This window comes from Atractosteus spatula, chromosome 3, assembly GCF_055471065.1.
Source record: "Atractosteus spatula isolate fAtrSpa1 chromosome 3, fAtrSpa1.hap1, whole genome shotgun sequence".
Lineage (NCBI taxonomy): Eukaryota > Metazoa > Chordata > Actinopteri > Semionotiformes > Lepisosteidae > Atractosteus > Atractosteus spatula.
The window spans coordinates 65,307,280-65,323,810 of record NC_142708.1 but is presented as its reverse complement, the minus strand read 5'-3'; the positions used below and the strand labels follow the sequence as shown (position 1 = coordinate 65,323,810).

The window sequence follows — 16,531 nt, the reverse complement described above, 5'->3', positions numbered from 1 at the left end:
CCACGCAGAAACATTCGGCATTTTTAACATTTTATTTTTCTTTTAAAACATTGTCTAAAATGCAGTACAAAATAAAGAAGCGACAAATTTTTCAACGTTTTTTTAGTTTTTCTTCATTTTCTTGACTAAAATAACATATTGCTTATACAGTATCTTGGTTGTTTTACCTTGTTTTAATATTTATGAATTAATTAAATTACCAGGTAGTAGTTTAGTTTTTTTAAATTTAGTAGTAATAGTAGTAGCTTTGAAATTGTCTTCTTTTTAACAAGAAACTCTGGTGTGATACTTGGTCGTCTAGAGACTCAGTTGTTTTGTTTTTCTAAAACTGAAGACTTCAGCAAGAGTGGGGAGCTTCTGGACTGGGCTGGTTCGGATCTATACAGACAGCAGGGTCATGGTTCTGGAAAACGTTAACTGAACCAAAAAGGCCCCGGTGACCGGTTTAGTGGTCAGAGTTTCCGAAGCCAGCGCCCTCTTCCACAATACAGAGGAGAAACTCTGCTAAAAATCTCAGCTCGAAATGATCCAGGACTGTTCACACGTGGAACGCAGGGCTGGCCCAGCATGCAAGAAGAGCGTGTAGCAGAAACTGATCTGAGAAAGTTCCTTTCCTGGGGACCCTACACTGCTCGCTGCTGAGCGGAGGCTCAAAGCCGAGCTCATGGGCCGCCTGGTACACCCCTCCAGACCCGAGCGGTCCGAAAGCTCCCCCTCTCCCTGTCCCTCCGCAGCCTCGCTGTGCTCACACTCAGTCTGTGAGAAAACCACAGGGCAGATCGGCTTAGCTCACAGCCTGTTAATTACAGAAAGAAAATGGCAACAATTGTCTTCTTTGATTATAGCAGGGTGATTTTTTATTGTTATTTTTACACTTACAAAGTTGCACAAGTATGCAGTTTCTGGTGGATGCTGGCGTACTGGGTTTGGTCACACAGAGGCTCCACGTTAATGATGGCCTGACTACAATGTGGTGAGGTCGTGGTTCCAAACAGGGGCACTGGGTGGCGCTACTGCCTACAGTCTAGGCGATCGGCAGCCCTGAACCCGGAAAGCAACAGGGTCTTCTAGGTCACTCCAGCTGAGCCTCCATGTGAGCCACCTGGATCAGTAGTTCAGATGATCAGTGCAAGTGGACCCACATTCATTCATTAACTCTATTTAAAGCACTCTGTAATGAACCCAGCAGGGCCAGGGCTTAACTACTGTGTTTACTTTCAGAACCTCTCATTGCGGTCTTCAGCAGCAGAACCCATCATCTGTGTGTGTGTGGGGGTGTAAGTCACTGAAAACACCTGTCTTACAGCCCCTCCCTTCCTCTGCCCTCCAGCGTCAAGTCAAATCCTAAGCTCAGGGGGTGAAAACGTGAGGTCTAGTGCTGAATCCAGATTGGATGCCAACACACAGCAACAGGCTGCTCAGGAGAAGGCCCCCTTGGCCTGACCTCAGACAGTCGCCTGTTTTTCATTGGCCAGGGCACACCCTGCTTGGAGCTGCTCCTCTGTCACTTCCTCCCCACTGCCAGTCTGTGCCACACTGCTGACACCCCTGCCAGTCTGCGCTACACTCGCTGACACAGCTGCCTCCCCTGCCAGTCTGCGCCACAATCACTGACACTGCGCCACACTGCTGCTTCCCCTGCCAGTCTGCGCCACAATCACTGACACAGCTGCCTCCCCTGCCAGTCTGTGCCACAATCACTGACACTGCGCCACAATGCTGCCTCCCCTGCCAGTCTGCGCCACAATCACTGACACTGCGCCACACTGCTGCTTCCCCTGCCAGTCTGCGCCACAATCACTGACACTGCGCCACACTGCTGCTTCCCCTGCCAGTCTGCGCCACAATCACTGACACAGCTGCCTCCCCTGTCAGTCTGCGCCACAGTCACTGACACTGCGCCACACTGCTGCCTCCCCTGCCAGTCTGCGCCACAATCACTGACACTGCGCCACACTGCTGCCTCCCCTGCCAGTCTGCGCCACAATCACTGACACTGCGCCACACTGCTGCTGCTTCCCCTGCCAGTCTGCGCCACAATCACTGACACAGCTGCCTCCCCTGTCAGTCTGCGCCACAATCACTGACACTGCGCCACACTGCTGCCTCCCCTGACAGTCTGTGCCACAATCACTGACACTGCGCCACACTGCTGCCTCCCCTGCCAGTCTGCGCCACAATCACTGACACTGCGCCACACTGCTGCTTCCCCTGCCAGTCTGAGCCACAATCACTGACACAGCTGCCTCCTCCTGCCAGTCTGCGGCACAATCACTGACACTGCGCCACACTGCTGCTTCCCCTGCCAGTCTGCGCCACAATCACTGACAGCACCACACTGCTCCCTCCTCCTGCCAGTCTGCGCCACAATCACTGACACTGCGCCACACTGCTGCTTCCCCTGCCAGTCTGAGCCACAATCACTGACACAGCTGCCTCCTCCTGCCAGTCTGCGGCACAATCACTGACACTGCGCCACACTGCTGCTTCCCCTGCCAGTCTGCGCCACAATCACTGACAGCACCACACTGCTCCCTCCTCCTGCCAGTCTGCGCCACAATCACTGACACTGCGCCACACTGCTGCCTCCCCTGCCAGTCTGCGCCACAATCACTGACACTGCGCCACACTGCTGCTTCCCCTGCCAGTCTGCGCCACAATCACTGACAGCACCACACTGCTCCCTCCTCCTGCCAGTCTGCGCCACAATCACTGACACTGCGCCACACTGCTGCCTCCTCCTGCCAGTCTGCGCCACAATCACTGACAGCACCACACTGCTGCCTCCCCTGCCAGTCTGCGCCACAATCACTGACACTGCGCCACACTGCTCCCTCCTCCTGCCAGTCTGCGCCACAATCACTGACACTGCGCCACACTGCTGCTTCCCCTGCCAGTCTGCGCCACAATCACTGACAGCACCACACTGCTCCCTCCTCCTGCCAGTCTGCGCCACAATCACTGACACTGCGCCACACTGCTGCCTCCCTTGCCAGTCTGCGCCACAATCACTGACACTGCGCCACACTGCTGCCTCCCTTGCCAGTCTGCGCCACACCTCTGCCACCCCTCCGCTGTGATCCATGTTAAACGCACAAACATCAAAACCTCTACATACGCCAGTATTTCACAAAAACTGAATCACGAGACGGGCTACAAAATGGACAGGACGGCCTTCGCTGCTCCTTCCTTCGTGCTGGAATAGAGAGTTTTGCACAAGCATGAGGGAAGGCTTCCGAAATAGCAACAACGGTAACACTGTCCTCCTCAAGCAGACGGTGCTACACCTGCCTTCTGTTGAAAAACACAGACTGTTGCCCGGGCCTGCGGGGGCGAGCTGGCAGCCCGTGGACACAGGCAACGTCACTGCGACTCAAAAGTCACAGAAGCCAGCATGGAACGTCACAAAAAACAGCAAGACGTGATCGCTGTACAGAAACTCGGTATCGTGCAGAACCCGTACCCGTAAATGGCTGTAGGAAGCTAAGGTTGGAGGCCTTAGAAGGTTGTAGACCAGGTAGGGTCAGGACCAGGATCGAGCAATGACGAAGTAAAAATTAATTTGGCTACTGTTGGAAATAATGCTAGTGGACCTGAAGGTGGTGCTGCTGTTTCCAAAACCGATGCCCCAGCATGGGGACAGGAAACACTGTGCCGCAGCAGGAGAAGACGCTATCCTGAGGAAGGGGTGCTGTCCCAGTTGTCTGGCTTGCTCACTGCACCACAACTCCCTCCCTGCTTGAACCAGCATGGTAATCTCTCACCGGGACACACTCCCACCCACGCCAGAGCTGCCGGCCACCTCACAAGCGGGAATGGGTCCCCACTCGCTCTGACTCCACCTGTGGAAAGGGCATGGCTCAAACGCAAGACACCAAAACACCATGCAGGGGGGGTGAAGGATCTCTCTCGGCCATCTTTCCGAATAGAACACCACTCCCCCCCCAGCTCCTCCCCCACTCCCTGCCCCATCCGGGGCAACGCTCCCCTCCTTTCAGAGGACACACTGCTGCTTCTGGGGAGCAGAAGGTGCTGCTGGACCTCAGCCTAGCCTGCAATCTCCTGCGAACTTTCGCCCCAGAATCCAGATGTTTCACAAAAATAAACTTGAGAGGAACGGAGCAAAGTGCAGTCAGGGCAAAACTTAAAAAAGCCGGGGCTTTGACGCAAAACCGACGGCAGTTTTGCCACAGCTCGGGCTGCTCTGTCTCCGGTATTTGCTTGGAGCGAGCTGGAGGTCGCCTCTCCAAGAGAATTCGACAAAAGCAGAATTTTAGAATTTTCCAATCCCCTTGAGGATTCAAAATCCTCAAAGGGACTGAAAAACTCAACTCTGTGGATTTCCTCAATTAGCAACTACCAAACGAGCTGGACGACTCTTCAGGGGTTCACCCTCAGCCCACACCGCCAATTACAACGCATGATTGCTACGCTGTGACTCATGACCGGGGCGAGCACGCTGGAATTTTAAAGAAAAGGAATAATCAGCAACCGTTTCGAAAACTCACGAGCAGAGGAGCAGCACGGTACAGCTTCCCATCAGGCCTCAGCGTGGCCCGTTGGGTTGGGCAAGTCCAGGAACATTAACTAATTGTCCGGATAAAAACACAATAAGGGTAACAAGTGAGAGGAGCCATTCTGTCCATCTAGTTTGTTTGATCCCAGATGTTTCTTGAAAGAAACCAGGGTCTCAGCTTCAATACCATGGCAGGACTGCTTGTTCCACACTCCCACCACCCTTTGTGTACAGAAGTGCGTTTTCACATATGTGCCCTGAAATAAGCGTGCTTGTGTGTTTCAGCGCTGGGCAGGTTCACCTGCAGTGCGCTGAATTTCTCCACAAGGCCCATCCATGGAAGCGATGACTCTCCTTCACCCCTCCAGCTAGAAACCCATCCCAGTGAGGAGCGAGTCCCATCACCGGAGCCCCTTTCGATTCTGGGGTCAGAAGTCGTTTCCTCTCACACAAAAAAAAACAGCCTTTAACAGCAGCCTTGTTTTAGCACAGCTGGCTCCCCTAAGTATTCTGACTCAGCAAATTCCTAAAACAAAACATAATAAAAATAAAATAAAAATATATATTAACTCTGACATTCACCCGTGTGTAATAGCAAAATGCTCGTCCTCTGTTGTTCCTGTTCTGTTTCTTCGTCTCTCTGATGAGTCATCATTAGTCTAGAATATAAACATTCTAAAAAGTTACACCTGACACATGAATGTACAAAAAGACGGATGAAACCATGTTTTCGGTCTTTGTGTTGCTGATGTTTTATCTTTCTTTACCCCCCTCCCAACCCACCCCTGAACCCAACTCATACCCATGCCTTCTTGCTGCCCCCCCCCCCCCTCCACCCCCCTCTCGCTGCAGTAGAGCCCGACACAGAAAGTGCAGGATCTCTGGCACTACTGTAGAGACCTGCTGCTGTGCTGAAGAGAGCCTGGTGACCAGAGAGAGGGAGAGGAGGAGAACAGAGAGGAGGGGCCTGTGCTGTGACCACTCCTCTCACCCTCCCCCCCCGAAAAAAACACGCCCCCGATTCCCATTGGCCAGTGACTTGTTGGCTATGCCCCCCAAGGGGAGGGGCCTCAGCAGAAGTGGTCGTCCTCGTCTTTGTCATCTTTCATGCCTTTGAGCCTTAGGCGGGCGAAGTCCTCGAACACGAAGTCGTCATCCTGAGAGAAGCTGCTGCGGGGAGAGAGAGGGTGGGAGGTTTTAGTGCAGAACCACTGGACGCCACATGGGCTGCAGAAAAAAGACTACAGGACAGACAGGGAGACAGAGAGGCAGCAAGACAGGAAGACATACTTGCAGCAGAAGAAACGGTGGGAAAGAGTGGCAGGAGGACAGACAGAGGCAGCGGATCACAACACAAGGGCAACTGGAAGGCAGAGGGGAGAGCAGACAGACAGGACAGCAGATCACACAGCGGGGAGCAGACAGACAGGACAGCGGATCACGCAGACAGGACAGCGGATCACGCAGCGGGGAGCAGACAGGCAGGACAGCGGATCACGCAGCGGGGGGCAGACAGGCAGGACAGCGGATCACGCAGCGGGGAGCAGACGGGCAGGACAGCGGATCACGCAGCGGGGAGCAGACGGGCAGGACAGCGGATCACGCAGCGGGGAGCAGACGGGCAGGACAGCGATTCTCACTTTGTCTCAAACTCTATCAGGTTGGTGTCCACTGGAGCATCTGTTTCTGGAATAGCTGTGGAAAAGAAAAAAACAATCAGGGATAATATTTATACAGTGCCCTTTCATGTAAAAAGTGTTTTAGCTGTCAGGTTCTAATAGGGAACCATAAATTAGCCTTTCTTTATATGATGACAGTTTGTAGATTTTTAGGAAACTTGAGAGTTTGAGTCTAAAATTAGCACAATAATGGCATAGACTAAGCGCTTTGGTAGCCAATAAATATCAGAGGTAATAGGCAAGGATGAAAACAAAAAGAACTGAGATCTTCCCTGCTTAGACACAAGAAAGACAAGGGTCAGTGGTGGTGAAGATTTCATCACTGCTTGCACAGAAAAATTCAAAACCTGGAAATAAACTTCTTCCAAGCTGTCCAATCCCAGAGCCCCAACCCCATTCCACAAGGTGTTGGAGGACCATCCCCAAATTCATTCCAGATGTAAGGAGCATCATCAAGGTACACAGTGAGTGAGATGGGTCTTTGAATTTAAGGACCAGAGGGTTGGGAGTGAGGGATGTGTGATCAGTGTGGCTCATTGGTGTGGGCGGTGAAAGGTGAGTCTTACCTGATTGCGGCCGGGAGGAAGGCTGATCAGAAGGCTTGGGGTGCATTAGGACAAAGGGCAGCTCCACTGATACGTCTCTGAGATGGAGGAACACACACAGAGAGGTGTCAGGACCCGCAGTACTGCAGCTGCCAAATGTAGCTCTGTGATCACAGTCCTGTGTGCCCACAGTCCCTGTCGATTCCACTAAGGCCCCCCATTTAGCACCGGGGTCCCACAGTCCCAATTGATACCACCGGGGCCCTACATTTAACACATGAGCCACATAGTCCCCTTCAATACCACTGGGACCTTACAATTAATACTGGGACCCCAAGGTCCCCTTTGGTAACACAGGAGCTCCCCTGTCCCCTTCAATTACAATGGGGTACTATAATTAACCCAGGAGCCCCACATTGGCCTCCAATTACAATGGGGTCCAAAGTTGGGATCTCTTCCTGTATCCATTATTATTCCAGGATCTGTATTGCAGCACTCATCTCAACTTCACACACTACAAAAAACACAACCTAACTAATGAAAAAGATGTACTCCACAAAGAGAGTGGCTCACTTTACCTCGCGAACATCCCACTGAGAAACCTGGGTCAGACAGACAGATGACCAAGAGGGCAGAATTGAAACAGAGAACAAATTAAAAGGCACTGAATCAAGGACACAGACACAGTGCCAAGAGAAGAGTGGTGACAGGATAGGCTGTGCCAGTCAGTCTAGTCATTCTGAGGCAGTGAGGTCTGGCAAAGTTCTCAGCCAGCCTGAGGCAGGCAAGCTACACTCTCGCAACCACTAAAGCTCAGACCTCAAGCGCTATATCAATGGACCCAGCCTTGCCCTGTTAAGTGACAGAAGAGCTAAGGATGGTGTTTAAAGTATACATTCCTGAACTCAGGTAGTTCTAGACTTCAAGATGTGACCACTACAAGAGGTCACCTGCCACTGTTAGCTCGGGCAAGACAATAGCCGGAACTCTCCAGGAACGAGCACAGCTATGACCTCCTCAGAGGAACTACTCACTCTGCACCCTCAAGCTATCAACAAAAGCACACGTAAGCACTGTACGTGTGCCCTCCAGCTGTGGGTAAAGCACACGTGAGCACTGTACGTGTGCCCTTCAGCTGTGGGTAAAGCACACGTGAGCACTGTACGTGTGCCCTTCAGCTGTGGGTTATAGCACACGTGAGCACTGTACGTGTGGCCTTCAGCTGTGGGTAAACCGTGTGTGAGATCAGCAAGAGGAGTGTGGTGACGGCATTGATTTCTCCATCAGCAGACGTTCCTCAATAGGGCATTCAGACATGTTGGGAAAACTTCACAAAAACAAAAACTGTCACAGAATGGACAATTAATTGTATTTTCCAATTTTTTCAGTCCAAGGCATTAAAGTGTGAAAGCCCTAGCAAGTCCTGCCCTTTGCGTGACATGAGCCAACACCAGACCCTTACCCTCCACGTGACACCACCAGCTTGACCTTCACCCGGTAGGACACCAGGATACCCAGCACTTCCTTGTTAGCAGGCTCTTTCACTCTGAAATAACAAAGAGGAAATTACAGAGGGCCTCCTCAGCACTGCCTACAGCTCCCATCATTCCCCAGACTCCATTCTCCTCACTCCAGCACTGCCTACAGATCCCATCATTCCCCAGACTCAATTCTCCTCACTCCAGCACTGCCCACAGCTCCCATCATTCCCCAGACCCTGCCCTGCTCCCTGTCAAACAGCCTGTGACCCACATGGTGCTGGAGGCCAGGTTGGTGTCCTCATGCTTCAGCTTGCCGTCCAGCGCCAGGCCGCGCTTCTCTCGGTTGTTGCTGAGCGTGGGCGTCAGGGTGTATACCTTGCAGAACGTTGAGCTGGGTGACACCTGGTCACTGCGGAGACAGGGAGAGACAGAGCTGTGAAACCCACCCCCCCAGCACCTGGGCTCGGACGCCTGCTGACCGACTCCTGCAGCCCTTGACGCATTCGAACGAGTGCCTCCCTGAACATATGGAAGCACAAGTCCCTCTGGGAACAGGAGCCCGCATGATGAAGGTGAGCTGGTCAGACCTGGGCGTGCTGGGGGTCATACTGCAGGGAGTGTAAGGAATTTCACCTTCAACAACACCACCATCACAGACAACCGCCACAAGTGCTGTGAAGACAAGCACGAGAGCCACCGCCCAAACACTGGCCAGAAAAGACCGAAATGAGTTCAGCCCAAAGACAAAATGCCCATTCTGAATTCTTGAGAGAAATCAGCCGCCCTTCTCTTAAAGGTTACTGCAGTTTTTGGGGGATGAATTTTAGACTTGAGATGGGTATACCCGCTCATAAGAGAGGGAGATCTGCTGTAGGAGGAAAGAGTGCCGAGTCCTGCAGCTCCTCAAGTTCAGCAGCTGAATGACACATAACTCAGGAGGCTGGAGCATAGAGGGGATGACGTAGTGATATGGGTGTGGGGATCTCTGGGTCTTGTATTTGGGGTTACAGTGGAAAGCACTGGAGTGCCTCCACTTAACAAGTAAGCAGTGAGCTCGGAGATTTGGCACAGGAAAAGAAAAGACAGTATACGGGGGATCAGAGAACGGTCTGCAGATGTAGAGATAGAACGGATGCCTATAATCAGCAAGTGAGTAGTGAACTCAGCACACAGTATGTGGGATGCCGGTACTTACCGGGAGAGCACCAAGCTCACAGACTTGCTATAGGTGTCGCTGGAGAAGAGCACCACATCAGTAACCTGCAGCACTGAGAGAGAACACTGTCTGTGACATCACAGCAGGGCGGGGCTAGGACCAGGCAGAGTCCCGCTGGGGCAGAGGGAGAGGATAAAGAGCAAGGGAGGAGTTGATTGGCTGGGCTGGAGTCAGTGGGAGGGCCAGAGGTAAGGGCTGTGATGTCATAAAAATGACATGGGCAAGCTGGAGGGCTGATCTTCAGGGGGCATGGCAGAATCTCTCAGTCTGGCTCGCTAGTAGCAAAACTGACTGTACGATATGTAGTTTTTTTACTTCAATTAATGAATAACCTCTCTTCTTGCAAATAACAAAAAAAAAATATTAAAGGGGGAAATAGATAGGACAGGATGAATTTGAGGATTTGATGAGGGAACAGAGGGCGATAGGCAGGAGATGGCGGAGAATAAGAGATGGTGTACAGAGAGAAAGAGAGCAGGAATACAGAGACAGCAGGGAGGAAGGGAGGGATGGAGAGAAGGGTACTCACTCAGCCTCGACCTGAGCCACAGGACACTTATACTGGGCAGTGCTAAACAGACAGATATCAGCATACTGCCGCACTGTGAGGAGAGAGGAACAACACAGGGTTACACATACAGAGCTACAGTACACAACACTCATACTGCACACCATTACACACACAGCACACAACACATATACCCCTCACCATTACATAAAACACACACACCACAACTCACACAAGCACAGACACTACAATACAGTTTTGCGCAGAAGAACTGCAGGCACACATGGCTGTTTCCTAACACAGGGATGGATGAGGACAGGTTTCTGTTGTAGTGCGCTGTGCATGTGCCTGTGCACTGAGTGATAAGTTCCTCTAGCAGGAAGAGAGGCACCAGGCCTGAACACACTACTGGAAAAGGGTGAATGAGCACAGCAATTCATGTACCAACGTGCAAAGCCAGGGGAAGAAGACATAACCCTTTTTCAAGGTAAGTCCTTGATTGATTTGTTCTCCAAATATTGATGACTACAGATGACTATCATCAGGTATTTTCATTAAATCAAGGGAAATGGTCATTGACTGTGACTATTTTTGTGTGGAAAGTTCTTCAGTCTTTCAAGAACATAAGAATATGAGAAGTTACAAAAAAGAGGAGGGCCATTCATCCCCTCCAACTCGTTTTGTAGTGAACTGATTCCAGGGTCTTGTTGAGAGGGTCTCTGTGAACTTTGTACACACTTTTTCTGCTGAAGCTGCAATATTTTATAAGGTGGACATTCAGAACTGGTTTGAACTGGATTGGAAGAATGCTGGACACAAGGGCTACTATCTAATTCTATACTGTTATATAGGAACGTGTACTACGAACCTAAGTAACCAATTGCATTAAAAGAAGATATCTTTAGCAAATAGGGAAGTAGGAAGATGTGCGTGATTTTGGAACACTGCCAATCTTGTAAGCACAGGGAGCCACGATAGATAACAGAAAAATATTTAAGGACTGTTCCTGTTTACTCTGAGAAAAACACACAGAGCATCTCTGTGTTTTCGCTCCCATGCGCATGAAATAAAAACTTAACTTCTGAGGCGCATTCCTCAGAATCAGGGAAAAATTTCTCCAACAGTCTCATCCAGCTGCTTCAGGAAAGCCAGGGTTCTGACCTCAACAGCACGGCTGGGCAGCTTGTTCCATGCTCCCACCACCATTTGCGTAAAGTAGTGCCTCCAGCTCTCAGTTTCAAATGCAGTGCCACACAGTTTTCATGTATGTACCCTGACATAAGCATGCTTGTGCCTGGGCAGGTTCACCCACTGTGGGTTTTTATTCATCGGGAGTGGCTGGATACAGCACTGAACACTGGGGGTCGGGGCCCACTCACCGGAGATCTTCACCTTCTTCACAGTCTTGGTGGAGTTGTTGGTGACGTGGACGTTAACACTGATGGGCTCGCCGTGGTAGTACAGCTGGAGAGAGGGAGGAAGCCTGTGAGGCCTCAGACAGCTCTGCCCAGGGGGAACAGGCATCCCCCGCCCCAGAGAGCACAGCACCTTTCTGTTCTGTAGTGTCTGGGGCTCGCCAGCCCAGAGTGTGAACAGAGTGGGAGGGAGCGCGGGACTGGGCGTGTGTGGGAGGGGGAGGAGGCGCGGGACTTGGCGTGTGTGGGAGGGGGAGGGGGAGGAGGCGCGGGACTGGGCGTGTGGGGGGGGGGGGAGGAGGTGCGGGACTGGGCGTGTGGGAGGGGGAGGGGGAGGGGGCGCGGGACTGGGCGTGTGTGGGAGGGGGAGGGGGCGCGGGACTGGGCGTGTGTGGGAGGGGGCGCGGGACTGGGCGTGTGTGGGAGGGGGAGGGGGAGGAGGCACGGGACTGGGCGTGTGGGGGGGGGGGAGGAGGTGCGGGACTGGGCGTGTGGGAGGGGGAGGGGGAGGAGGCGCGGGACTGGGCGTGTGTGGGAGGGGGAGGAGGCGCGGGACTGGGCGTGTGGGAGGGGGGGAGGGGGAGGAGGCGCGGGACTGGGCGTGTGGGAGGGGGAGGGGGAGGGGGCGCGGGACTGGGCGTGTGTGGGAGGGGGAGGAGGCGCGGGACTGGGCGTGTGGGAGGGGGGGAGGGGGGGAGGGGGAGGAGGCGCGGGACTGGGCGTGTGGGAGGGGGAGGGGGAGGGGGAGGAGGCGCGGGACTGTGTATGGGAGTGTGAGAAGGTGTGCTATACCTCCTTGTCCAGGGAGGCCTCCAGGTGCAGCGAGCGGTCCGACATGAGGAAGCTGCGTGTGGTTTCCACCATGGGCTGTGGGCCGGGCTTCTCCGGGGCGTACTGCACCTTGCGGATCACCAGCCGCACGGAGTTCCTGGGGAACACAGGTAGGCGGTGAAGAACCTGCACTATTCTCCGAGAGACTCTGACACTGCACACACATGCCAGAGGCATGCCCATCTGCACAGAGTAGAGATCCCACGCATGACCCAAAACCCGGAAGGGCTGGCTGTCAGGAGAGTGCTGGTTTAAATCCGACTCGGCAGTCCGAGAGAACAGAGCAGAGCTGTGTGGCAGTCTGTGTGGGGCTCCTGATCGGACTGGCGTACGAAGGAAGTGAAACAGAATCCAGCAGGAAATCAGCCGACCAGTGTGGGAACTGTCGGGGCCGCAGCACAGACAGACCGAGGAAGGACTGGATCAGGTGAACTGGGAAGTCGGGAGTTTTGAGAAATGTGAGCAGGAGATGGACAACTGTGGGTTTCTTTTAGACTTGACAGAAAACCTTCAGTTTGACAATCCGGCGTGCAGCTGCACACTGGGGAAAGGGAATGGCTGGTTCTGGGTTATTGAAATATTTGGACCCGTGGAGAGCTGTAACACTGGACCCTCGGATTCTCGGATGCATGCTGCAGCCGCAGCTGGGAGACAGAGACACACATGTGCACACACCTCTTATGAATCTTCTCTTCCACAGATTTGGCACAAAAGGCTCTGATCTCGAAGTCCACCCCACAGGCCTGTGGACAGACCAACAGAAGGACAGAATTGAAAGAGGGAATCCCTGGAGGAAGGCGTGCTCTCTGTGATACAGGCAAACCTCTCTAAATACCACCTGCTTAATACTGCCTGCCCACATGCCAGTGCCTCACCTTGCCAGTGTCCTCTGGTCCAGGCTGCAAGGTGACTGAACAGGGCAAATTCTGAGGGATCTGTAAAAAATAAAGAAGAGTTACTCAACCAACCACAAGATGACAACCTGGCTCCCACACACTGTCCCACAATTCCAAAACTCTAAGAAAACTCCTGGCCAATAGTAACCAATGACCTAGTCCATCACAGAGAGCAACTGACCCACACTGTTAAATTCTGTTAAAACCATTTTAAGAAATTGGGAATCAGCTTACGAGAGAGTAAATAGATATATTTTATTGCTTTAAGGCAAGTCCTACCCTCAGAAATGCTTTAGATTTAAACATTTGTGATACCACTATTACAAATCCTTCACATTAACCCAGTTAATAAACAGTGGAACACGATAAGAGGTCACAAGTGTAATTTAAAACTGATAACAGGAACCACTTATGTGTGCGTGCTGGATCAGTGTTACAGTACAGTGTCTTACAGTGCAGTAGAAGGGGTGTGCGTGCTGGACCGGTGTTACAGTACAGTGTCTTACAGTGCAGTAGAAGGGGTGTGCGTGCTGGACCAGTGTTACAGTACAGTGTCTTACAGTGCAGTAGAAGGGGTGTGCGTGCCGGACCGGTGTTACAGTACAGTGTCTTACAGTGCTGTAGAAGGGGTGTGCGTGCCGGACCGGTGTTACAGTACAGTGTCTTACAGTGCAGTAGAAGGGGTGTGCGTGCCGGACCGGTGTTACAGTACAGTGTCTTACAGTGCAGTAGAAGGGGTGTGCGTGCCGGACCGGTGTTACAGTACAGTGTGTTACAGTGCTGTAGAAGGGGTGTGCGTGCCGGACCGGTGTTACAGTACAGTGTCTTATAGTGCAGTAGAAGGGGTGTGCGTGCCGGACCGGTGTTACAGTACAGTGTCTTACAGTGCAGTAGAAGGGGTGTGCGTGCCGGACCGGTGTTACAGTACAGTGTCTTACAGTGCAGTAGAAGGGGTGTGCGTGCCGGACCGGTGTTACAGTACAGTGTCTTACAGTGCAGTAGAAGGGGTGTGCGTGCCCGACCGGTGTTACAGTACAGTGTGTTACAGTGAAGTAGAAGAGGTGCGCGTGCTGGACCGGTGTTACAGTACAGTGTCTTACAGTGCAGTAGAAGGGGTGTGCGTGCCGGACCGGTGTTACAGTACAGTGTGTTACAGTGCTGTAGAAGGGGTGTGCGTGCTGGACCGGTGTTACAGTACAGTGTGTTACAGTGAAGTAGAAGGGGTGTGCGTGCTGGACCGGTGTTACAGTACAGTGTCTTATAGTGCAGTAGAAGGGGTGTGCGTGCCCGACCGGTGTTACAGTACAGTGTCTTACAGTGCAGTAGAAGAGGTGTGCGTGCCGGACCGGTGTTACAGTACAGTGTGTTACAGTGCTGTAGAAGGGGTGTGCGTGCCGGACCGGTGTTACAGTACAGTGTGTTACAGTGCTGTAGAAGGGGTGTGCGTGCCGGACCGGTGTTACAGTACAGTGTCTTACAGTGAAGTAGAAGGGGTGTGCGTGCTGGCCCAGCTTCTTGAGGAGCCTCTCCTGCAGGCGGCTGAGTGGCCGGCGCTCCTCGGGCTGTGGCGGGTAGGCCTGGAAGGTGGAGATGTACAGGTCCTTCCTGAATGACAACCCCAGCACATCCAGATCCTCACGGCCATAGCGAAACGCACACGTCAGAGTCACGAACACTGGGAGAGAAGAGGTGGGGGTGAGAGGATAAAGTAGATAGAGCAACAGGTCCAACTGTACAGTTCAAACACGAACGTATAGCACTGATGGAATTAAAGCAGATTTTTTTTTTCAGTTTTACCTTTTCTGTCTTTAAGGTAGTCTGGATCAATCAGGAGGACTCCATCTAGACAGGGAGAGAGAGGCAAAATTAGAGAGAGCAAGAAACCGTGACCAAGACTGAGCACATTTAAAATTAACTACTAATACTACTGACACCCTACTCTTTTCAAGAAATGCTCTGTGATTTTTAATAACCGTTGGAGTCATGACCTCGGTTTTATGCCTCCGAAGGACGGCGCCTTTTTACAGTACAGTGTCCCCATCACTATACTGGGTCATTAGGACCCACACAGACCTCAGGGTGAGCGCCCCCTGCTGGCCTCAACACCGCTTCCAACAGAAACCTTAGCTTTCCCAGGAGGTCTCCCATCCAAGTACTGACAAGGCTCACTCCTGCTGAGCTTTAGTGGGCTGCCAGTTGTGAGATGCAAGGTGATATAGCTGTTGGTTATGTTATGCTCAGCGTTCTGGCCTGTTCAAGAAGGATCATCGATACGTGTACAGGCACAGAGATTTCCTATCTCTGCTCTGCGGACTGACAGACACAGAGTTCCCAGGCCCTGATCCTGTATGGAGTCGGAAGTCAGAGCTGTCTGCAGCAGGGAATAGAAGAGAAGCCTGCTGAGGTGCTGTAACACCTCCACGCACAGAGCTACACATCTCGACAGGAGGAGCTCGGAGCCCAGCGGGACAGCGGCTCTCCTGGGTGCCAGTCACTACAGAAACCGCTGCTCCCACGCTGCAAAAACAGGGCCGGCCTGGCTTTGTGCATGCCAGGAAAACAAGGTGTGACAAGCTCTTCTGTGCAGCTTGAAACTCAGGGAAACTGGGCACGTGTGAACAATACAAGAGAGCATGCCAGGCACCAGTAGAGGCTCAGGTATCCTACAAGACATCTGACAAGATGCCCCCCTGCCGGGGACAGCCTGTGCGCAGCCAAGAGAGGTTCTGATGTTAGGACATGAAGCCCCAGTGTTCATCCCTTGAGCGACTTCTCGCAGTTGAGAAAAAAGGATGCTTTATATAGTGCCTTTACAAGCAATCAGCATGACACATCCGCAGAGGAGAACAGCCAAGGGCCAGGGCTCTTTAGACTCTTAATCACCACCCGGTCTCACTGCAGAAAGCCCAGCCACCTGAGTTGCACTAACACAAGTTAAATGTGATCTTCTAAGAACATCAGAACAGTTACGAACGACAGGAGGCTGTCCGTGCCATCCAGCCCATGTGGTGGATAGTAAGTAAATGATGCCAGGATCTCATCCAGCCGTTTCTTCAGAGAAGTCAGGATATCGGCTTTAGGCACAAGCCTGAGCAGCTTGTTCCACACTCCCGCCAACCTTTGTGTAAAGGAGGGCCTCCTGTGCTTGGTTTTAAATGCACTTCACTTTGGTCCTGTGGCTCTTGTTTCATACCAGGTGATGACAAGAAACATGAGCTCTGAGGTGTTTCAGTGCCCAGGATGGCCTGCTAGCAATGTGCAACTGCAGGAGTCTCAGATGGTCAGGAAATGCCCCAGTGATGCATGCCAGTCATAGACTACCGCCCCAAGACTCACCCACAGGGTCCACATGGTCCAGATGGTCGACAAAGTCTCTCTTCCCCAGGTACACTGTGAGCTGGAAGGCAAAAGAGAGGCAAAGCTCTTACCCAGATGTCTCAGACC

General features: G+C 52.5%; 1 protein-coding gene and 1 long non-coding RNA gene across 3 annotated transcripts in view; both read right to left on the bottom strand.

Moving 5' to 3' along the window:
* Window positions 1-17: 17 nt before the first annotated feature.
* LOC148838209 (uncharacterized) lies at window positions 18-5,306 on the bottom strand. The gene is made up of 2 exons (XR_016090802.1): window positions 4,509-5,306; window positions 18-3,842 (listed from the first exon to the last, which is right to left on the bottom strand). It is a non-coding gene; the product is annotated as an uncharacterized LOC148838209 (long non-coding RNA).
* A 65-nt stretch (window positions 5,307-5,371) lies between these two features.
* The window catches only part of arrb2a (arrestin, beta 2a), a 30,032-nt gene continuing 18,872 nt past the window's right edge, over window positions 5,372-16,531 (bottom strand). The window contains exons 3-15 of one of the 2 annotated variants that reach the window (XM_088910477.1): window positions 16,424-16,484; window positions 14,885-14,929; window positions 14,566-14,762; window positions 13,067-13,126; window positions 12,867-12,934; window positions 12,153-12,288; window positions 11,325-11,409; window positions 9,967-10,039; window positions 8,493-8,630; window positions 8,203-8,286; window positions 6,762-6,838; window positions 6,157-6,211; window positions 5,372-5,683 (exon numbers count right to left, since the gene is read on the bottom strand). In XM_088910477.1, coding sequence (XP_088766603.1) covers window positions 5,587-5,683; window positions 6,157-6,211; window positions 6,762-6,838; window positions 8,203-8,286; window positions 8,493-8,630; window positions 9,967-10,039; window positions 11,325-11,409; window positions 12,153-12,288; window positions 12,867-12,934; window positions 13,067-13,126; window positions 14,566-14,762; window positions 14,885-14,929; window positions 16,424-16,484 — 1,176 coding nt within the window. In that variant the 3' untranslated portion in view covers window positions 5,372-5,586. Of the gene's footprint in view, window positions 5,687-6,156; window positions 6,212-6,761; window positions 6,839-8,202; window positions 8,287-8,492; window positions 8,631-9,966; window positions 10,040-11,324; window positions 11,410-12,152; window positions 12,289-12,866; window positions 12,935-13,066; window positions 13,127-14,565; window positions 14,763-14,884; window positions 14,930-16,423; window positions 16,485-16,531 lie in introns of both variants that reach the window. The other variant, XM_088910476.1, reaches the window with a different exon arrangement.